Source organism: Cinclus cinclus, chromosome 27, assembly GCF_963662255.1.
Source record: "Cinclus cinclus chromosome 27, bCinCin1.1, whole genome shotgun sequence".
NCBI lineage: Eukaryota > Metazoa > Chordata > Aves > Passeriformes > Cinclidae > Cinclus > Cinclus cinclus.
Window position 1 is genome coordinate 2,508,907 of NC_085072.1, and position 22,358 is coordinate 2,531,264.

The following is a 22,358-nucleotide window of genomic DNA, read 5'->3' on the forward strand; positions in this document are numbered from 1 at the left end:
ATTTGGCTGGGGCAGCTCCTTGCAGCTCTCATTAAGTGCTGCTCATCAGCCAGGGCTGGGACCTTGCAGTGCCTCTGCACTGGGGACGTGCTCAGCAGAGCTTTGCTGCAGCCTCAGAGAACACTGGAGTGCTTTAAACAGCCCCTGTCCTGCAGGATCCACGGGGAAACAGCACATTCCCATTTTCCCAGTCACTTCTGATGATTAGCTGTGCTTTTCTCATGGGGCAGCTTTGCCTTTGTGTTCTCAAACCTTTTTATTTTATCTCATTTGCTGCCAGGCTGTGGTTGTGTGGCAGCTCCAGGAGTCACTCAGTGTTTGGTGTCTGCACACACCTCCTGACAGAACAGGTCTCTTCCCACCCCATTTCACTGTCCCGGGAGATGTTTCTGGAAATGTCACTTTTCCTAAGTGGAGTGTGAAATTCACATAAATAAGAAGAATAATATAAATGACACTTTTTCTGTTAAGATCACCTCCAGACTTGCATGGTGTGAGCAGTTGTTGGAGAGTGCCAAGCACATGATGAAAACAGATTAATGACTCCAGGAGCTATTCTTTCTGTGTTGTAGTGAGTCACTGTGCCTGGAGCAGGGAGAGCAATTACCTCTGACTCAGAGAAGGAAGGAAGAGCCTGATTTTCTGCTCCAAATTCAGGTAACTCAGTCATACTGACAGATACGTTTTGAGCACTGTGTTAGCCCAGTTCCAGTGTGTGCTACATGCAGAGCAGCTTCCTTTCCCCCTGCTTTTCCTCAAGTCTACAACGTTGTTGTGCCAGCGCTGACTCAAAGTGAGATGTGTGCAGTTGTGCTGCTGTGGGCCAGCTGAGCTGGGCCCGCTACACCCTGGAGAAAAGGTCACATCCCACACCTGCATTTTCTAAAGAAAGCTCTGTTGCTGGGCTCTCTTTGACAGAACTTGGTTTATTTTCAGCCCCAAGTGGCTGTGGGGAGTTCAGGCTCAGAGCTGGAGGAATAAGGTGTTTACAGGGTCATTTCCTGACACTTGGATTCTTGGCTCCTCTTTTGCTGTTTCATTTGATATTCTGTGGAGCTGCTGAAGTCCATTTTCTCCATCAGGTGCTGTGAAAATTTGCCTGTATCAGTGCTGTGGAGTGAGACATCCACTGAGAACCTGGAGGCTGCTCAGCCACAGCCTGTGTTGCTTTTGCTGTTGGAGAGAGGAATTAGTCACCTGCACCTCAGGTGAACCTGAACTGACCCTGAACTCTCTGGTTTTCAGGGCTCTCCACGCTGCTGCTTGAACCCTGCACAAATTCTTGCCAATCTCTTCAGTCCTTGCTGGTACTCCGAAACTTTTACAGAATTTTTGTGCCTTCAGTCCCAAATTCAGGCTCTTTGAATCAACCATCTAGAGATGTGCTGCAGCGAGGTTCTCTGCAGGATTGGCAGCTCAGGGTGGTGCAGAAGTGCTGCCCAGGGAAGGGTCTTCCTGGCTGAGCAGTTCAGGGAGGGCTGTGAGACGCTGGAGCAGGGGCTTGGCTCAGCTTTCCGCTCCCACAGCTTCCCGGGGCAGAGATAAAGGGCTCAGCTGGTGGGGAAGGGAGGGTCCTGCTCCCTGCAGATCCCTCTGCTGATTGCAGAGCTGAGCTCAGAGCTGTGGTGGGGGGCCCAGAGGAAGCTGCCTCACTTCTCAGCAGGAAGGAAAATGACCACATGGCAGGGTGGTTAGAGCAGGGGGCAGGGGACAAAGGGAAAATGCTCTTTGGCACTCGGGGATTGCTGTGGGGTTGGTCACAGGGCAGATCTGGGGGGTCTTACAAGCGACATTAAAATCACGCAGCTTTTCCCAGGGTGCTTTTCATGCCTCTTTTAATTCATATTTTTAACCCAGCACAATGCTGTGGGTTATTGCAGCCCTGTAAATACTCAGATCACTTGGAACACTGTGCCTGGCCTTGCACTACAGAGATGATCCCATGGAGGGGCCTGGGTGAGATTCTCTGGATCTGATATCCTTCCACTTGGATTTTTAAATGTTGGTACTGCAGGACTGCCTTGTCGTACGTACACTTGTTAATCCAAAATCCTCTTTGGGATTTTGGGAAGTGAGAGGGTCTTCATGGAGCAGGAAATAGGGGGGATTTAAGAGATTACTGTGTATTTTTATCATCAGTCTCTGGTCTGGCCAGCCTTGTGGTATCAGTGTTTTCCTCAGCCTAATTCTTACTAGAAATGAATTCCCTCATAGCCTATAACTGGAACAAAGCTGACACATGAGGCACATCCCCAGTGGCTCCATGACAGGTGTCCCTGTCCCTGCTGTCCCACCGGATCTGCTGACCTTGTGGAACACAGGAAAAGCAGCCCCAGGTGCTCTCATGTGGCCACGAGCACAGGGAGGGACCTGCCAGGGGCTGCCCTGTGTTTGTCACAGCACGTGGGGGACACGGGAACGCAGCTGGGACCTTGGAAAAAAGGATGGAGATGGGTTTGTTTGCTTCCAGGCTGGCAAAACAGAACTTCCTGGATCTGCATCTCTCCCCCAGCTGTTGCCTGCCCTCGTGAGCTGCTCGTGCCCTGCAGTGACAGCTGAAGGGGCAAGTCCTGCTCCATAACCTGCTCAGGTTTGTTTTCCTGCTGACATTCCTGCTTGAAAGGAATTAAGAACCCAGCAGCTCCTTCAGGATCCCTGCTCAGAGCAGCTGGGGCTCCATTCAGAGCTGTGACAGGCAGTGGTGGGGCCAGGACAGGGAGCAAAGGCACCTCTCAGGGCACTCACACTTTATATCAGGATTTTTTGAGTGACTTTGGCCAATCCCTTTTATTCTGCTGGACTCTCCTGTGAAAGGGGCCCTGAGGCCACTCCTGAGCACTGGCCCAGAGCTGGGCAGCTCAGTCCTGCCAGAACCACGTGGCTGCTGTAAAACACATGGGCACGACATTCCATGAGACATTCCATGATCCAGCGCAGCTCAGTGCTCAACTCCTTCCTTTCCAAACATTTTTGTTGCCTTTGCTACCTGCTCCCTGTAATTGGAAACCCAATTTCCTGCCCTTTCATCCTCTGCTTTTTTGATCTCGGCCTCGCTGGTGGGGGTTTTATCTATTTCTGTTTGCTTGTCTCAGGCAGCTTTTGTCCCCTCACTTCCACTTCCTGAGCCTGCAGCTGGGGAGCGGTGAGGTCACATTTGGGTGCACGTGGTTTTTGGGGAGGTGGAGGAAGAACGGAGGCTCCATCTCAGGGGAGGGATGGATTTTCTGAGTCAGGAAGGAAAGATGAAGGTGGAAGCAGAGCTTTGCAGCCAGGTTTGTTTGGATAAAGGAGAATGGAGGCTGGCCTGGAGGCAGGGTTTGGAACTCCTGTCCTAGCTGGAGCATGGAATTCGGGCTGTGGCTGGAGTTGAGATGTGTCTCTGGATGTCTCAAGTTTTCCATGAGGTTTCTTTGCTGGTGGAGGTCCTGAGAATGAGGGAAATGACCCCAAAGGCTCCTCATCCCTTGAAATCCCAGAATCCCAGGAGTGTTTGGGGCAGAAGGGACTTTCAACTCATCTGTTCTGCCATGGGCACAGACACCTTCCTCCATCCCAGGTGGCTCCAAGCCCCATCCAGGCTGGCCTTGGGCACTGCCAGGGATTCAGGGGCAGCCACAGCTGCTCTGGGCACCCTGTGCCAGGGCCTGCCCACCCTGCCAGGGAGGAATTTCTTCCCAAAATCCCATCCAACCCTGCCCTCTGGCAGTTTAAAGCCAGTGCCCATCTACCTGACACTCTCTGCCCATATAAAAAGTCTTTTATCAGTCCTGCTTTCTCCCATCAGCTGTCCTGTTCTGCTCCACACGTTCCTGCCATCCTCTTCTCCCAAAAGCACCAAATATTCCAGCAAAACACCTCGCTGTGCCCAATTCTTGATGGGAGCAGACAGAACTGAAGCAGCAGAGCCCCCAGCTTGGGGTCACAATGGATCCCTGCCCACACTGCTTCTGTTTCCTTAGGGAATGAAGTCCGCATCTCCAGGCACGCCCGAGTCCCTGTATCCATGTGGGAATGGGGCTCCCGAGTGCCCTCCCCTTCCCCCCACACACATCCCCTGTCCCAGCCACCCTTATTGGCCCAGAACGTGTCTCCAAGGCCTGGAGCTGGGGTCACATCATCACTCTGAGCAATAAACTCGCTGCTGAGTGTTTCCTGGGAGGAAAGGAAAGGCAGGAAGGAAAAACAACTGTTCAAAATTTCCACTGATGACAAAAAAAAAAAAAAAGGTAATAAAAGGAAAGCATGAATCAGAGGAGCTGGTTCATTCAGGAACACTGATTTCTACAGAGCAATGGGGACCTGACCTCTGTAGCAGGAGTTTTAATACTCTTTATTTATTTGTTGTGGGACAGTTTGGCATAAACAGAGGCAGAGTACGTGACAATATTCCTGACGTTTTGTTCTGAGCTGCATCAGCCTGGCAGAAGCCTGAAATTCAGTGGGCACCACTAAGCACGTTGGTGCTCCTTGGCCTGGATCCAGCCTGGATGGGGGGGTCTGTGGAAGCAGCCCTGGGGGTGGTGGCACCAAGGGACACCTCTGGCCACCTGTGAACTCCCTGTCCCCAGGGGAGCACAACAAGGCTTCCCCAGCAAGAGATCCCTGGACAGCCCAGGTGAGAGCAGGTAAAACCAAGGGGGGATGGATGGATAGATGGATGGATGGATGAACGGATGGATGATGGATGGATGGATGATGGATGGATGGATGGATGGATGATGGATGGACGGATGGTGGATGGATGGATGGATGGATGGACGGATGATGGATGGATGGATGATGGATGGACGGATGGTGGATGGATGGATGGACGGATGGACGGATGGATGGACGGACGGATGATGGATGGACGGATGATGGATGGATGGATGATGGATGGACGGATGATGGATGGATGGATGGATGGATGGATGGATGGATGGATGGATGGATGGATGGATGGAAAGACGGACAGCAGGACACATGGACAGAGTGCTGGACAGACAGACACACGGACCGCTCCCGCCCGGTGCGGGCTCATCCGCACGTGACCTCAGGCCCCGCCCCCCGCTCCGCCAAAGGGGCGTGGCCTTCCCTCTCCGGGGGCGCGCTCCGCATCGGGGGCGGGGCCAGACGTGACGCCACGCGTGCCGGACCAATGGGAGCGCGGCACGGCGGGGCGGGCGCGGCCACCATTGGTCAGCGGTGATGTCAGGGCGGCGCTGGGCGGGGCCCGGCGGGGCTGAGCGTGGGGCGGCGGAGGAGCCGCGGGTGCGCAGGGGGAGCGGAGCGAGCGGCACCGGGCGGCACCGGCACCGGCACCGGCACCGCGGGGACACGGGCGGTGCTACGGTGGGGATACGGCAGCGGTACCGGCACCCCGCGGACACGGCAGCGGCACCGGCACCGCGGGGATACGGGCGGTGCTACGGTGGGGACACGGGCAGTAGCGGCACCAGGCGGTACCGGCGCCGGTACCGTGGGGACACAGGGCTTGGCAGGGGCTCTGCGGGCGCTGCGGCAGCTCCGGCGCTGCGGCAGCGGGAGGAGCTCCGGAGGAGCCCCGGCCGCAGGGATCGTTCTGCCGGTTCCTCCCGGGTGCCCGTTCCAGAGGGCGGCTCAGGCTCCGCATCCCCTCCGAGCCCCTGAGGGTGCCCAGGGCTGGGAGAACGTCTGGGGGTATTTGGGGAGTACGGCCAGGGCTGAAGCTCAGTGGCTGTTGGAGCGAAGGGTGCGAGCCGGTGCTGAGGTACCAGGGGACCCCACGGAATATCGGCTTTCCTCCCGTGTGTTTCAGGTGAAAGACGAGTTCTTGGAAAAGCACGGTGAATCTCAGGCTGTCTAAATGCCAGCGCCCACCCTGCAGCCTGCCCAGCTCCGTGAGTAACCTTCACTGGGGAGCTGCTGTCACTCGGAGTAAGAACTGTGCTCGCCTCGTGCTGCTGGGTGAGAAATTCTTCTGGGGGAGGAGGAGGACGGCAGTGACACTCGAAGCCTGCTGGAATCGCTGGCTGTTCTGGCAGAAAGCCCGCAGGAGCCTTCAGACAGGAATTCTGCAGAGGGACGGTGCCACTGGACGAAGTGGCAAAGCCCTGGTAGCAGGAAGAGCCTGAGTGGGATCATCTTTAAAATCCAGTCCTCTCCTTCAGTGTTCCTTTAAGCTTCTGTGTCCTTCACATCATCTGGTTTTCCCTCTGCCCCATCCCATCTGCTGGAAAAACCGCTGGGACAAGATGCACTAAGGTGTCACATCGAGGGAGGAAAGCTTGGATCCTGCCTCGGCGGCTGCTGCAGCCCACAGTGCTGGAGAGGAGCAGAGCCAGAGGGAATCGCTGCCATTCCCAGCTCCTGCCGCGTCCCCTGCCCGCCCCGTGCTCCGTGTCCCCTGTCCCTGGGCGCTGCTTGATGGGGATCTCTGCTGCAGGAGCAGGCTCTGCACTGCCGGGCGGGCGAGCAGGGCTGGCACAGGTCGCTCCTAGATGCTGGAAAGGCCGTGTGGATAAGCTGCTGCTGGCAGAAGATCCCTTCTGGAGCAGCTGCTGGCTGTAGGCCCAGCGAGCCAAGGGTCAGGAGAGCCTGTCCTGCAGCATGGCTTCCAAGCTGGAGCAGAAGGAGACCCCCCAGGCCAACGGGGCCGTGCCCGGGGACCGCCTGGCCAGCCCGGAGCACCCCGAGCCCTCGGATTTCCTGGGGCCTGATGGCACCGGGGTGGAAGTGGTGGTGCTGGAGTCCCGTGCCAACGCCAAAGGGGTGAGGGAGGAGGATGCCCTGCTGGAAAATGGCAGCCAGAGCAATGAGAGCGATGACACCAGCACGGACCGGGGTCCTGAGCCTGCCTCTCCCCTCAAGGAGACCTCGTTCTCCATCGGGCTGCAGGTCCTGTTCCCATTCCTCCTGGCTGGCTTTGGCACCGTCGCTGCTGGAATGGTGCTGGACATTGTGCAGGTAGGGTTGGTGCTGCCCTGGCTCTGCAGATCAGGGCTCTGTGGGATAATGGAATAATGGGATAATGGAATGCCAAGGATGGTCCAGCCACAGGGAGTGGGGGGAGAGCAGTTCCCTGGTGTGCTGGCTGGGGAGGGGGAGATGGGGAGCCCTCCATCACTTTGTCCCAACCCTGGCTCTGCACATTAAGCTCAGTTAATTTAAGGAGGTGGGAATGATGTGAGGAATGAAGGAAGGAGAGGACGCTGTGGCTCAGAGGAGAAGGTGCAGCTGGAACTGAGAGCGCTCTGTGCATCACAGCTGGAGAGAAATCCCCTCCCTGCTGCTGCCTGGTGACATCCCAGCCCCAGGGACTGCTTCCTCTGTCCCTTTCCCACCTCTGGAGCTTGCTGTGCTGTTCCAGGCTCGTGCCAGCCAGGTTAAGGTTTCTCTCAGGCTGTGCCAGACCGAGTGGCTCATTCCAGAGCTTCCTGCACCACTTCCTTCTGCTCCGGAGGCACCCAGGGATGACAGGGCTCCCGAGAGGAGGTGACTTTTAGCAAAGGCCAGCAGAAGGAGCTGGCGGTTGCCTCTGGATGGGAACCAAGGTGTTCCCTGTGGCAGGTGAGGCTGTGGGAACGTGCCAGCCTGGCTGTGTTTCCATGTGGGAATGGTGCCTTTGCAAACTGAGGCTCCTGTGCTGCTCTCCACATTTCCCAAGCGTGCCTGGCAGCACATCAGCTTCTCCTTTACCCTGAAGGCCGGGCTGGGCAGAGCCTCCCATCCCTGAGGCACAAAACTGGGCTCCTCCATGGGTTTGGGATGGGGATGCAGCGCTCTGGGAGCTGTGGGCAGCCAGAAATGCTGTGCTTGGAGCTGCTGTGTTTGCTGGGCTGAGGTAAACAAGCCCTGCTGCGGGCAGAGAGAGGCTCCAGTGTCAGCCCCTGGCAGCTGGGATCAGCCCAGCTCGCTGCCAGGAAGTCAGAGGGGTTTTTTTGGGGTTTGTAGGTGGTCAGGCAGACACTCCTCGTGCTGTCCTGCCCAGAGCAGCAATTTCCCTGCGTGCCTTTGTGCTCTGGTCATCCTTGTGGCTCCCTTGGTGGAACCTGCCGGGAGAGCAGGGGAGTGACTCCAGACAGGAAAGCGTCAATTAATCCAGGAGGGATTTACCAGAACCGTTCTCGGAAAAATAAGGACATTTCAAGCATGTTTTCCCTTCAAAAATCCCTGCAAATTCATGCCTGCCTATTCTGGAAGTTCCCCAAAGTGATTTGAACCCAAGCTAAAGTTTTTCCTGGAGCAGGCAGAGCCCCTGCCCCGATTGTTATGGCCTTAAGGAATAAAACTTTGTAATTCCTGTGTAATTCCTGCTCAGTGTGTGGCTGGGCAGCCTGTGCTGCCAGCAGCTCCTGCTTCCTTCTGCCTTGGGGTCAAATGAGCCATGGAAATGCCATAGGGTGGGGAAGGGGATGGTTCTTCCAGAACCTCCAGCAGAGCCAGGTCCAGTTCACTCCTCCAGTGCTGCATGGGAGACGCTGGGATCCTGGGCAGATCCTGAAGGATGTTGTCTGCTGTGTTTGGATCCCTAAATCCATTTTGTTTCTGTATTTCTGTGCTTCTCACAGCAATCTTAAGAGCTCCATGTCCTGAACTGAAATTCTTTTTTCCTATTTTCTTTCCCTTTTTATCTTGTTGGCCTTTTTTAGGGTTTTGGTGGTTTTTTTTTTAATTTATTGTGTTTTTTTTGTTGTTTGTCTGGGTTTTTTTTTTTTTTTTTTTTTTTTTTTTTTTTTTGCTGTTGTTGTTTTTTTTTCTTTTTCTCTCCTGACATCTCCCAGCAGCCTGGCTCTGGTTGTGCCCCTGGAACCACACTGTGGGCACTCCTCTCCATAGGGAGCTTTGTTCCCTGCAGGAGCCACCAAGGCTGTGGAGCCCCACAGACTCCCAGTGTTGTATAACATCTTATATTAAGAAATCTGGCAGGAGCCCACGGGTCCTGCTCTTTGCAGCCAGCAAGCTGCTGAGCTCTGCAGAAATCTCCTTGTTTTCCTTCCCCAAAGATGGCTTTTCTTCCTTTCTCCAGGAGCAGCCCTGTCCTGCTCAGGGAGCTGCTGCAGCAGGCTCCAGTTGGCAGAGCAGCCTCCCCAAAACTTCCTTTACAAAGCCAGGCTTGGGACAAGGTGATGGAGAGCTTGAGCTGCTGCCTGATCCTGCCCCTGGGAGCTCTGGAGCCAGGGAAGTTGTGGCCAGCCAATAATGGCAGTGTGGTTTTGGTGACAGCCAGCCTGTCCTGCTGGGCAGTGCCAGCGTGGTGCTCGCTGCTGGAGCCCTGGGTGCTGCCAAGGGGGGTTGGAATGAGGGATTCACCCACTGGACACGCAGCAAAACCATCCCAGAGTCTCCTAAAAATAGCCTGGGGGAAGCTGAGCTCGGCTGTTCCTGGAGGTGCCTGAAAGGAGGCACAGCCTGAGCTGGGTGAAGAATTCCAGGTTGTTCTCCCAGCAGTGAGCACTGAGCTCAGATCACAAAAAAATCCAGGAATTTAGGCTGGAAAATCCTTGCAGGATCATCGAGGCCAGGCTGTGCCCCATCCCTACCTTGTCCCCAGCCCAGAGCTCCGAGTGCCTCATCCTTGGGCAGCTCCAGGGATGGGGACTCCAAATCTGCCTGGGTTACCTCAGGAGCCTCATCCTGCAGATGCTGGGATTGTGAAATACCTGAGAGATCTCGTCTGTGTCCCTGAGAGTCAGCTTGGCATAAAATCCCAGAGGGTTTGGGTTGGAGGGACCTTAAAGCTCGTCCCAGTCCATGGCAGGGACACTTTTCCCCATTCCAGGTTACTCCAAGCTCAATCCAACCTGGCCTTGGACATTCCCAGGGATGGGGAGTCCACAACCTGTGCCAGGGCCTCCCCAAGCTGTCAGAAACATGAGGAGGATTTTTATCACTGGAAAAAAACACCTTTTCTTTTTGAGGAGAAATGATCCCAGTTCCTCCATCTCAATCTTGTCTCCACTGTTTTTTTTTTGTTTTTATTTTTTTAATTTTTATTTTTTATTTGCCTCCAACTATTTCTCAAGTGCAGCTTGAATTTGCTCTTGCAAATCACCAGGAAGCTGCAGCTCGTTGGCTCAGAGGTGAAGGGTGGAAAAGCAAAACACAAAATAACAGAACTCACAGGAAGCTGTTAGACAAATAGGTAGATTTATATTTGCTGATGGCTTTTCTTGTCCTGGAGAGAAATCCGTGGCACTGTGAGAGCTGGAGCCTGGCACAGGTGACATTTGCAGGTGACATTTGCAGGCAGAAAGCTGCACAGTGGTGTTCAGCACATCCCCAGCTGGGATTCCTAGTGGGAAACAGGAGAGATTTTGGGCACTGGCCATAAGAGCAGAGCAGTGAGGTTTGGGTGTTTTTAAATGTGGCTCTGAGGGGTTTTGGAGTGGTTTTGTGTTTTCAGCTGCTCCCCTGGAAGGCTGCTTGCCCTGCAGTTTGCAATTTCTCTTTGTTTTTGTTTTTTTTTTTCCTAAATAACTATGGCAGCCTCTGTCCCTCACCCCAGGGCAGCTGGAGAGGCAGAGGAGTTAGAAACAGGTAGCAGGGAAAGGTGGGCTGGGTTTTGGATCAAATATATATATATATATATATATATATATATTTATATTTGCAAGTCACACACATAGAAAAGACTCTCAGCTGAGACTGACCAAACTTCAGCACTCAAATCTGCCAAAAAAACTGCAAGTATTGGGCAAAGCCTCTCCATCTTTCCCTGTTCTGGCCTCTGGGTGTGTAAACATTTTGTCACTGGTGGCTCTTTGGAGGATTTTTCACTGAAAGTTGCTGGCTCAGAGCGGATTTTTCAGCCCAGCAGGATCATGTGGTCACTGCTACGAATGTCAGAAGTGGGAAAACCACTGCAGAATTGCAAGTGTGGCAGCAGGGAGGGCACTGGGATGTCTGCTCAGGGCAGTGCCAGCTGTCAGAGGTGACGATGGGTGGGTGACACTCAGCCCAGAGCGAAGGTTTGTATCAACCACGGTTTTATTTCATGGTTTTATTTCGTGTGCTTGGATCTTGCAGCACTGGGACGTCTTCAAATACGTGACTGAGGTGTTTATTTTGGTTCCTGCTTTGCTGGGCCTGAAGGGGAACCTGGAGATGACCCTGGCATCCCGGCTGTCCACAGCTGTGAGTGTGCAGGGGGCTGGGAGGGACTGGGACACCTGCTTTGGGAGGGGCTGTGCGCAGGTAAAATTGCCTGCAGCAGGTAAAATTCCCTGTGGGGATGGCAACAGGCACCAGAGCCTGGGGTTCAGCCTGCTGGGAAGGTGTTTCCACCCTGCTGGGCTGATGGGATTTGAAGGATTAATGATCCTGAAGCTTTGCTGACAGTTCACTTCCTCGCTCTGGCTGCTGGGGCCTGGGGGCACAGGCTGGGAGCTGGCTGGGGTCCAGCTTTTCCACAAGGAGCTGGGCACAGGAATGTCACCAGAGCAGGCTGGCAGGAGCCAGGGGGAGGAGGGAGCAGAGGGGAGCTGGCAGGGGGACTCCAAGGGATGGAGATCACAGCTGGGCATTTCTCCTGCTGGAATCCACTCTGGTCCTTGGGAGCAGGGAGCTCCCTGTCCCCTGAGCATCCCCGAGGGCTGGGGGAGGCTCTGGCAGCTCCTCAGAGCTCTGTGTGAGCCCATGAATTGCTCTGTGTGCTCCCCTGGAGCTGAGCAGGGTGGAGAAGGACCCATACCCTGTCCTGGCAGGGACAAGGACAGGGACAAGGACACTCCCTCCTCCTGTAAAGCGTCTCCAGCCTGATGTCCCTGTGTCCCCGTGGTGAGAGCTTGGGATCTTCCCCCTGCAAGGTGTTCTCTGCCTGCTGCCAAGATTTTAACTCCTCTGGGATGGGAATTCCTCAGGGGACGCCTTGCAGGGGGGTCCTGGTCCTGGCAGTGCTGATGTTCCTCAGCCCAAGGAGCTGCTTGGGAAGCCCACACTGAGGTGGAGGGATGGAGAATAAAATTCTGCTTGGCTCGTTGCCTTGCTCTCAGCCCTGCCCTTGCTGCAGGGGTTGGTTTCTCTCTGGATCTGCTCTGCCAGGTCCTTTCCTCCCCATCCTCTGGAGGTTGGTGCTGTGGCTCTGCAGCTCAGGCTGCTCTGCCCAGCTCTGGGAGGACAGAGCTGCTGGGCCCAGCCTGCAGGGACAGAGGCTGAGCTTTGTTCACCTCTTCGCTCTGGGAAACAAATCCCTTTGTTTGACTCCCTCAGACAAAGGGATCAGGACAGGATCTTTGCTGTCCCAGCCATAGGGGCCTTCTCCCTCCTGGCCCTGGCCACCTTCTGGGCTGCTCAGGGAGAGTGCTTGGGACGTGGGCAGGGCTGGCACTTGTGTGTCCCTTCCTGGGGCTGGCAGGGGCAGCTTTGGCAGAGGAACAAGACTCTGGAAAGTCAGGAATGCAGAACTTTGCCCTGCTGGCTGCAGGAGGGTCACGGGGACACCACAGCACAGGGAGCACCCCCAGATCCTGTCCTGGTGCTTCCTCCTGTCCCCAGGCTGACCCCAGCCAGGATTTGGCCTCTGCCTGCCCTCTTGTGCTTCCTTAAAATCATGGAATCACAGGAATCCTGCAGAGCACCTCCAGGATCATCCAAGGAGCTCCCTGTGCCTGTGCTGGTGGGACAGGGGGATCTCTGCTCCCGGGTTTGTGTAGGGAGCTCCCCCTGCCCAGAGCTCCCGGGGTGGATCCCGAGCTCTCTCCACAGGGAAGCAGCCTGGAGTGGTTTATCAGACTTTGGGTTTCTAATTAGTGCTGCTGTAAGGCACCTCAGAAATTCCTTTCACAGTTAAGAGGCAGAACTCCCCCATTAGTTAAAGGATTAAGTGCCTACAGGTTATGTTAATCCCAGCCTAATTGCCATGTGGCTGGAATTTTAAGGTCAGGCTCAGATTCCTGTGCTGGATGTGCTGCTCCAGTCAACTTCTTGTTGGTTTTTCCCCATTCCTTCCTCCTCTTTGTCCAGAATGATTTGCCCCAGGGATGGGGACATCTCAGTAAAATGAGCTGGCAGCTCTCAAGCACATCCAACAAGGAAAGCAGGGGGATTAATTCATCAGTGATTTCTGGTTTTCTTGTTTTCCACCTTAGAGGAGGAAAGCTGCTGCTGTGCACAAGTTTGGTGCTGTCAGGCAGCACTTCCAACTTGCATTTCCCACTCCAGTGTTTGAGCCTCTCCCTTGTTTCCTGAGCTCAACAGCTCCTAATAATGCAAATTGGATATAAACTTATCAGGGAGGATAAGAGGAGCAGAGCTCATGCCCTGCAGTGATTCCTCTGGGTTATTTTGGACCGTCCACCAGGAATTAAAGCAATTTCCATCTCCTGGTGGTCCTGCTCAGCACCTCGAGGTGAGCCCTGTGCCACTGCTGCCCGCTCCTCTGCGTGTCCCCACGTGGCACCAGCCTTGTTTGCTCAGCTTTTTCCAGGACAGGAGGGTTTGCTACCAGCTCTGCCCCACGTGCAGGGCACAGGGCTGACCTGAGGCTCTGCACCCCTGGTCTGAGGGGCAGCTTGACCCAGCTGGGCCCCCCAGGCATGGCTGGGTCAGCAGTGCAGTGAGTTCCAAGAGAAATGCAATGTGGTGCTGCAGGGGCACAGAGAGGTCTTGCTGCTTTTCCAACATTCCCATCAGATTTTTTGGTTGATGTTTATTCCCTTCCACGCTCTCTTTTCTGCTGAATCCTTCTCCTGTAAGAGCTGTGGGTTTGAGGTCCTGTCCTGCAGGAATTTGGCTGTTAGCAGGTGTGAAGTGCTGTCAGGCTTTAATGGTGTCTCATTTGTTCTTCCAGGCTAATATTGGCCAAATGGATACACCCAAAGAGCTCTGGAAGATGATCACAGGCAACATGGCTCTGATACAGGTGAGGAGGGGGAATATTTGCAGCTGGGGCAAATAAAAAGTGTGGGAGGTTTAAGTGCCCAGGTTTTGCTGTTTGCTGTCAGTATTCCCTGTGTGATTCTGTGTTCTGAGGCAAGTGGCACCTTTGTGGCCCTGCAGGCTGGACTGAGTGTTTCCATGCTGGATTCTGACTCCCCTGGGTGGGGTTTCCCTCTTAGAATCACAGACTAAGATCATGGAATGCTTTGGGTTGGAAGGGACCTTCAAGCTCATCCATTTCCCAAGGGCAGGGACACCTTCCACTATCCCAGGCTGCTCCAACCTGGCCACGGGCACTTCCAGGGATGAGGCAGCCACGGATTCTCTGGGAAACCTCTCCTCACACCCCGGGACTGTTTTTGGTGTCTTGGTGAGCCTCTGCTTTCCATTTGCAGGTCCAGGCCACCGTGGTTGGCTTCCTGGCCTCGATTGCAGCCGTGGTGTTCGGGTGGATCCCGGATGGGCACTTCAGCATGGACCACGCTGTGCTGCTGTGTGCCAGCAGTGTGGCCACTGCCTTCATTGCTTCCCTCGTCCTGGGTGAGAGCCACCCCCTCTGTGCACCTCTTCCTGAAATATTAACCTCCCCTTGGCCTTACCCTGGGGTTTTCTCCTCTTTCTGGCTGCAGGCATGATTATGATTGGGGTCATCATCGGCTCCAGGAAGATGGGGATCAATCCTGACAACGTGGCCACGCCGATTGCTGCCAGCCTGGGGGACCTCATCACCCTGGCTCTGCTGTCAGGGATCAGCTGGGGCTTGTACAAGGAGCTGGGTGAGGAGCAACAAAAGGCCTTTGTCTCTGCCTGGTCCTTGCTGTGTCTCCCTCTCATTTCACCCTCTGTTCTTGGAGTGTGTGGGATTCCTGCTCTGGAGCTCCCTCAGTTGGGCTCAGTTCAGGTTAGGGGAGGGAATGAACCTCCTCCCTGCCTTGTACAGCTCCCGCTCTCCAGGTAAAGGGCTCAGGGAGAGGTTGGTCCCTTCCAGGTGCTTGGCTGGGGCTGAAGCAATGAGAGAAGGCAAATTTGGTTTCCATCTGCTGAGCTGTCAGCTCCAGCAGGGGATCCTCAGGGCAGGCCTGGAGACTCCAAAATTTCCTGCTTCTTCCTCTTCCTCCTTCCTTCTTTCCCTGGGACATGGGGCTGGGACTCAGCCAAGTTCACCCAGGAGTGAAGGAAGCAGCACTGGGAGATCCTGCCCAGGCGTGGGAAGTGGGAATGAGCAGCTGGAATTGAAGATCTCGCTCAGATCTGTTGGAAAACAGATCCCAGTGTTTTCCTGTCACCCCCTGTGAGAAGGAACCACCACATCCTGCACAGCCCAGGCTGACCTGGCCCAGCCTTTCCCTGCCTTTCCTGGTGCTCCTGAGGGACGTGGCTTTGATTTCTCTTCTTCTTCCCTTTCCAGAGAGCAAAGCCTACGTGAACCCCTTGGTGTGCGCCTTCTTCATCTCCCTGCTGCCCATCTGGATCGTGGTGGCCAAGAGGAGCTCAGCCACACGAGAGGTGCTGTACTCGGGCTGGGAGCCCGTCATCATCGCCATGGCCATCAGCAGGTGGGACTGTCCCTGTCCCCAGGCCCTCCCTGGGCTTATTCCAGCCCTGACCTCCCCCTATCTCCCCCTGCAGTGTTGGGGGGCTGATTTTGGACAGGACGGTGTCGGATCCCAACTTTGCTGGCATGGCAGTTTTCACACCCGTCATCAATGGTGAGTCCTGCCCTGCAGCTCCTGGTAATCTGGGATGGGCTGGGGTTTTGGGGCAGTAATTCTCTTTTGGGGTGCCAAAAGTTATTCCTCTTTTGGAAAGGTGAGTTATTCCTCCTTTGGAAAAGCTAGTTAGTTGTTCCTTTCCTTTAGAAAAGTTAATTATTCCTTTAGAAAACCAGGGGCACACAGGTTTGGCTGTGCCACTTTTACAGGTAAAAGACCTGGAAGGCTATTCCCTAAAAAAAACCCACATTTCCAGGGACTTCTTTATTTCCTTATTCCTCCTGTCCTATTTGCACCTGGCAACACAAAGATTTGTATCTGTACCTTGGAGTCAGGAAATCTAATTGGTTCTGGTGTAAAGTTTTCACCTCCTTTCTGCCTGATGGACCAGGAGAAGTAATTTTTAATTTTTTTTTTTTTTTTTTTTACAATAGGTGGAGTTAATTCTGAGCCAGTGCATCTTGCGCTGCTGGTTTTCACAGTTTCATGTGAAAAAGAATCGTTTTGAACTTCCTGTGTCTGTTTTGGTGCCTGACTCATCATTTTTTGTTTCACGTATTTCTTCCACCCCGAGCTGCAGTAGCAGAACTGCTTCAGCTTTGCCCCAGCTCCTCACATCCTACAAAAATAAAGCTGTCCCATTTAATCCCAGCACCTGGCACTTCCACATCTGCTGGCAGCTGAGAGCAGCTCCTGGAAGTGTCCGGGACGTGCCCTGAGTGCTGTTTGTGCCCTGCAGGTGTGGGTGGCAACCTGGTGGCAGTGCAGGCCAGCCGCATCTCCACCTACCTGCACATGAGTGGGGAGCCTGGAGACAGCCCCGGCACAGCCCCTCGGAAGTGCCCCAGCCCCTGCAGCACCTTCTTCAGCTCAGGTACAGCCCTGGGGTGCAGGGTTTGTGCCAGCTGAGCTCCTGGGCAGCGCTGTCACAGCAAAGGGGGACCCAGCCCTGCTCAGGGCAGCTCTGGGATCGATGGTCAGGTTTAGGGCAGGGGAACGTGGGTGTGGAATGTCCTGAGCTGGAAGGGACCCACAGGATCATCCTGGTGCTGCCCACACCCCCCCCCCCCCCCCCTCAAAATCCCTGCCAGCCCTCAGCCTTGGGATGTGGAATCACAGAATGGTTTTGGGTGGGAAGGGACCTTAAATCTCATCCAGGACACCTCCCACTATCCCAGGCTGCTCCCGAGCCCTGCCCAGCCTGGCCTTGGACACTTCCAGGGTTTAAGTCAGGCCTCATGTCCCCTTTGCAGACGTGAACTCCCGCTCTGCCCGCGTGCTCTTCCTCCTGGTGGTGCCCGGGCACTTGGTGTTCCTCTACACCATCAGCTCCATGCAGGGGGGACACACCACGCTCACCCTGATCTTCATCGTGTTCTACATGACAGCAGCACTGCTCCAGGTGAGCTGGGACCCCTCAGGGGGCTGGGCTGGCTCGGGGGACATGGGTGTCACCTGCTTGGGTGCAGAGACCCTGTCCCTGCCTAAGGGATCCCAGGTGGGACTGAGCCACTCCTTCCTGGACACACTGTTCCTCCATCCTGCCATTCCTGGGGAGTTTAGAATCTGCCTTTGGTCTCTTTTAAGTCCTTTTGATAGCCAAAGTGTTTCCCTCCTCATCTGTCCCGGGGGTTGATTTGGCAATTGGAAAAAGGCTGTTGATGGGTGGAAAGAGGATGTGGAGTTTGCAGGGAATGTTTGCCCTTTTCCCTGGCATTTCCTGGAGCTGTGGGAGCCCACAGGGATGACTCTTGTCAGGGACACAGAAAATCAAAGGCTTGAGAGGATCCACTGCAGATTTTGTCTGTCTTTAAATTCCAACATGAGCCTCTCACTGCATTGGAGCTGATGGAGGAGAAAATCCCACTTTGGCAGTGCCAGCTGCTGGGCTGAGAACTGATTTCTCTAGAAGTGATTCCTCTGGGAGAAGTGATTCCTTTAGGAGAGTCAGTCCTTTAAATTCCTCTAAAAAACCAAAAGTTGCTCTTTTATTTCTGGCAGCCAGGTGTTGCTGGCCCTGCCTGAGCAGTCCCCTCTCTGCCTCACGTCTCCTCAAGCTTGTTTTGGTTAGAGCTGAAAATTCAGGTGCCAAATTTGAGACTTTTTGTTGTTCAAGTGCCAGTTTAAGCCCAAACTGGGTGGTGAGAGGAAGCTGAAGGAGGACAGGCAGAGGCTGTGAAGGACAGAGAGGATTTGGGATGCTCAGGGAGCCACTGAAGCTCTCCAGCTCCTCTTTGAGCTGCACTGGTTGCTTTGGAGATGTAGAGGCAGAGAGCAACACTGGGGAAGGCAGTTCCAGCTCGTTTTTTTTGGGATGGGGCTGTGCTTCCCTGAGCCAGGGAGCACTGATCTGGGCTTGCAGGGCTCAGGAGCTGTGACTGACAATTCCAGCTCATTTTTTTTGGGATGGGGCTGTGCCTCCCTGAGCAGAGTGATCTGGGCTTGCAGGGCTCAGGAGCTGTGACTGACAATTCCAGCTCATTTTTTTGGGGATGGGGCTGTGCCTCCCTGAGCAGAGTGATCTGGGCTTGCAGGGCTCAGGAGCTGTGACTGACAATTCCAGCTCATTTTTTTGGGGATGGGGCTGTGCCTCCCTGAGCAGAGTGATCTGGGCTTGCAGGGCTCAGGAGTTGTGGCTCTTCCCAGGTGCTGATCCTGCTCTACATCGCTGACTGGATGGTGCACTGGATGTGGGGCAGGCACCTGGATCCTGACAACTTCTCCATCCCCTACCTGACAGCCCTGGGGGACCTCATTGGGACAGGGCTCCTGGCCCTCAGCTTCCACGTGCTCTGGCTCATCGGTGACCGGGACTCTGATGTTGGGGATTAAATCCCTCTGCTCCTCCCTTCCCACAGCTCTCCCTCTTCCATTTGTTGTTTCTTTGCTTCCCCCTCCTCCCACCCCCTTGAGACTTCATCTTTGATACTGGATTCTCATTATTTTCAATGGGAATTTTACATGGTTTCTACTTCAAGCTGAGTTTGTACAGAAAATCGATCTAGTTTTAGGGAGGACAAACAAACAAAAGTGTAATGAGACAATCACTAAGTGCAATTTTCATAGCAGTTTTGTCTGAACCAAGGTTCCAGTGAAGTTCCTGCTCTGTCAGGTCATGCAGGGAGCCCCCCCTGCTCACTCTCTGGAGGTGAAGGGCTGCTGTTTTTTCACTTCATAAGCGTTTTAAACCCTGCAGGTCGAGCTCAGGTTTGTTTGGCTGAGCTGGCACCTTCTAGCCAAGTACAACCTCATGGCTGAGGGCATGGGGCACCCCTGCCTTGGCTCTCTGGAGCTCCAGCCCGGGCCCACATCCACAACTGGGGAGTGTCTGTGAGGAGGATGATGAGGAAGGCTCCTGTGTTCACCCCAGGAGTGCGAGTGAGTTCATGTTGAGATCCCCAGCCCCTGGCTGGGCTCTGCTGGCTCCTTCAGGCTCCCTTGTGCCACCCACCCCAGACTGCAGAGGCTGTGCTGCCTTGGTGAGCCGAGCTCAGCTGCTCTGAGCTTTACCCAGAGGGGCTGGGAGCTCTCCCCACTCATCATCCCCTGCCTCAGAAATCCTCTGCAGGATCTGCTGGAGCCCTCCTGGATGCTGCCTCCTTGTGCTGCTCCATTTTCCTGGCTCTCCTCAGTGCAGCTGACTTTCTCAGAGGGGTGGACAGACAAAAACAGCTCCTGGTTTTTGTGTCCAGGTTTCCTTTTGGCTGCTGAGTGCTGCTGATGGGCCCCTTGCAGGCAGGAAGAAGCCCCCCAGCACCTCCCCCAGCTGAGCCTGAGGTGTTCTGAGCTGGGCAAGAGCATTTTCCTCCTGGTGTCTGTTAGGAAGGGACACCTATGGGATCCATGGCATTTCTCTCTCTGCGTAGGTGCCAGCTGGGAAACAGCTGGAAATGCAGGCACAGCTGGATTGGTGCAGCCCTGTGGAACAGGAACCCCCCTGCCCTTGTGTGAAATGTGGGACTGGGGTTCAGCCCAGCTGGGAGGCCCTGGGAGTGCAGGTTCCCTCCTCTGCTGCTTCCCCTCCTGCTTTTTGTGCTGCTCAGATCAGGGCTGGCTGGGATTCCTTCTCTTCCCCGTGCTGGGAAGGCAGCAAAAAACCAGAACTAGTGCACCCAGACGGGTAAATCAAGACCAAAGTTAGTCCAGGATCCTTGTCCCAGCCCAGGATCCAGAGATGAAGCTGCTGGAAAAAAGGGTCAGGATTAAGGAGTTCTGGAAACCCACGGGAGCAGGTGGAGCCAAACCTGGCTCCTGGCTGCTCCAGGCCCTCTCTGGAGTTGTGGAAACCCTTCCCTGCTGCTGGTGCTGTGCAGGAGGCAGAGGTGAGCTCCAGGCTGCTCCTCCTCAGCCCCTCAGAAGAGCAGTGCTGTAGTTCTGAGATGATTTCCCACCTTTTTTTTCCTTTGCTAATCCAACATCAGGCTCACTGCCCCTCCTCCCTCTGCTCCCTGTCCTGTGTGGGAGCAGCTCTGATCTCCTCCTCCACCCTGTGACATTTCACAAATCTCCTTTGGCCAAAGCTGGGCTCCAAGTAAAAAAACCCAACCACAAAACAAACCCCGTCCCTGCTGTGCTGACCTTTCAGCCCAGGGACTTCTGGAATATTTTTTCAGGAATATTCTCAGCTGCTCACCTGATTTCTCTCCCTGATGTTGAGGAGTAAATGCAAGATTTCCTTCCATTAACACTTCAGCTTTTATGGATACACAGAGAAACTCTGCTGGCCTTTCTGGTGTCACATCACCACTTGATTCCCCAGGAAAAGATTCCCTAGAGGAGGAATCTGCCTCTCCTGGTCGGGGGTGGTGGGGCTGGGGGGGTCTGTACATTAAATACGGTCAAAGGTGTGCTTGGGGAATGGTCAGGGAAGAATCTAACTTAAAACTGAGGAATATTGATGAAAAAAAAAAAATAACCTCTTCCCACTGGTTGCACTCCAATGCATGCCCACTCTACAGCTGCCTGCAGATGAAAATCCTGGTTTACTCTTTTATTAAAGGAAAAAGACTGTCTTAATTATTTATAGTTCCTATAACTGACAGAGGTTGACCTAATGGATAAATTATATTTGGTTAAATAGATGACATTTATTTATGTGGACTGTAGTGTTTTTTTTTCCTTTGGGTTCAAGGTCCCTCTCAGGTTTTGAAGCTTATTTGAGCTCGGGCTGGAGCTCTTTTGATAGGAGAGTTACGAAAATCAAACAAATTGCTGGGCATGAAGCAAACTGGGATTACTGGGAGTGCCAGGTGACCTCGGCCGTGCCCTTGGCCAGGTCCTGGCAGCTCCTGGGGGCTGCCAGCAGGAATCCAGGTGTTTGTTCTGGCCCTCCCTGGGTTCACAATGCAGGTCCAGCTCCCCGAGCGTTGCTGCCACGTGGCCTCTGCCCATTTCTGCTGATTTCATGGGTTCTGCACCTTCAGGGGTGCAGAAGAACCCCTGGATTTGCAGGAATTGGTGTTTCCCTGCAGGGCTGTGCCTCAAGCTCACCCAGAGCAGGATCTTGGTGCAGAACCCCAAAACAAAGCATTGGGTTTGGGGAGCAGAGCCCCAGACCCTGCTGGCTTCACATTTTGGGGTGAATTTTTGGGTGCTGGGTCATGGGAGGGGGCTCCTGGGGCTGGGGAAGGAGCAGGAGCTGCAGAAAGGAACAAACACCTGGGCTTGAACAGGCTGGAGAAATGCCAGCAATAGCATTTCTTAAATTTCTTAAATTTTAAAATTCAATTTAAAAATTGATATCTCTTGGGTGCGGCGTTTGTGCATGTTGTGGGGTTGGATCTGGGGGTGCAGGGAGCATGGCCTGGGGTTCTGGGGTGCCTGGGGCAGGACACAGGGGTGCAGGGTTGGATAGGAGGGTACAGGGGTCTATGGGGCTGGATCTGGGGGTGCACAGAGCAGGATCTGGGGACACGGGAGCTGCTCGGGGCTGGATTTGGGGACACAGGGGATGTTCAGGACCAGATCTGGGGATGCACAGAGCAGGATTTGGGGACACAGGGGATGTTCACAGCTGGATCTGGGGGCGCACAGAGCAGGATTTGGGGGCGCACAGAGCAGGATCTGCTGCCACAGGAGATGCTCAGGGCTGGATTTTGGGACACAGGATGTGCAGGGCTGGATTTGGGGGTGCACAGAGCAGGATCTGGGTGTGCACAGAACAGGATTTGGGGTGCACAGAGCAGGATTTGGGGGCGCACAGAGCAGGATCTGCTGCCACAGGAGATGCTCGGGGCTGGATTTTGGGACACAGGATGTGCAGGGCTGGATTTTGAGGCGCACAGAGCAGGATCTGGGGACACGGGAGCTGCTCGGGGCTGGATTTGGGGACACAGGGGATGTTCAGGACCAGATCTGGGGATGCACAGAGCAGGATTTGGGGACACAGGGGATGTTCACAGCTGGATCTGGGGGCGCACAGAGCAGGATTTGGGGGCGCACAGAGCAGGATCTGCTGCCACAGGAGATGCTCAGGGCTGGATTTTGGGACACAGGATGTGCAGGGCTGGATTTGGGGGTGCACAGAGCAGGATCTGGGTGTGCACAGAACAGGATTTGGGGTGCACAGAGCAGGATTTGGGGGCGCACAGAGCAGGATCTGCTGCCACAGGAGATGCTCGGGGCTGGATTTTGGGACACAGGATGTGCAGGGCTGGATTTTGAGGCGCACAGAGCAGGATCTGGGGACACGGGAGCTGCTCGGGGCTGGATTTGGGGACACAGAGGATGTTCAGGACCGGATCTGGGGATGCACAGAGCAGGATCTGGGGGCGCACAGCAGGATTTGGGGGCGCACAGAGCAGGATCTGC

The 22,358-nt window shown here is 54.7% G+C and overlaps 1 protein-coding gene across 1 annotated transcript; it reads left to right on the forward strand.

Moving 5' to 3' along the window:
* The first annotated feature begins 6,567 nt into the window (after positions 1-6,567).
* On the forward strand, positions 6,568-18,380 carry SLC41A1 (solute carrier family 41 member 1). Its single transcript, XM_062509485.1, has 10 exons — positions 6,568-6,924; positions 10,987-11,094; positions 13,748-13,819; positions 14,232-14,376; positions 14,466-14,612; positions 15,245-15,392; positions 15,466-15,545; positions 16,288-16,422; positions 16,802-16,950; positions 18,195-18,380. The coding sequence occupies exons 1-10, from the start codon at positions 6,568-6,570 to the stop codon at positions 18,378-18,380; spliced, it is 1,527 nt and encodes a 508-aa protein (XP_062365469.1).
* Positions 18,381-22,358: the final 3,978 nt, after the last annotated feature.

Coding starts and splice junctions, on each gene's coding strand:
- SLC41A1 (XM_062509485.1), top strand. CDS start 6,568: ATGGCTTCCAAGCTGGAGCAGAAGGAGACCCCCCAGGCCAACGGGGCC. Junction 6,925..10,986: donor TGGTGCTGGACATTGTGCAG/GTAGGGTTGGTG, acceptor TGGATCTTGCAG/CACTGGGACGTCTTCAAATA. Junction 14,377..14,465: donor CATTGCTTCCCTCGTCCTGG/GTGAGAGCCACC, acceptor TTCTGGCTGCAG/GCATGATTATGATTGGGGTC.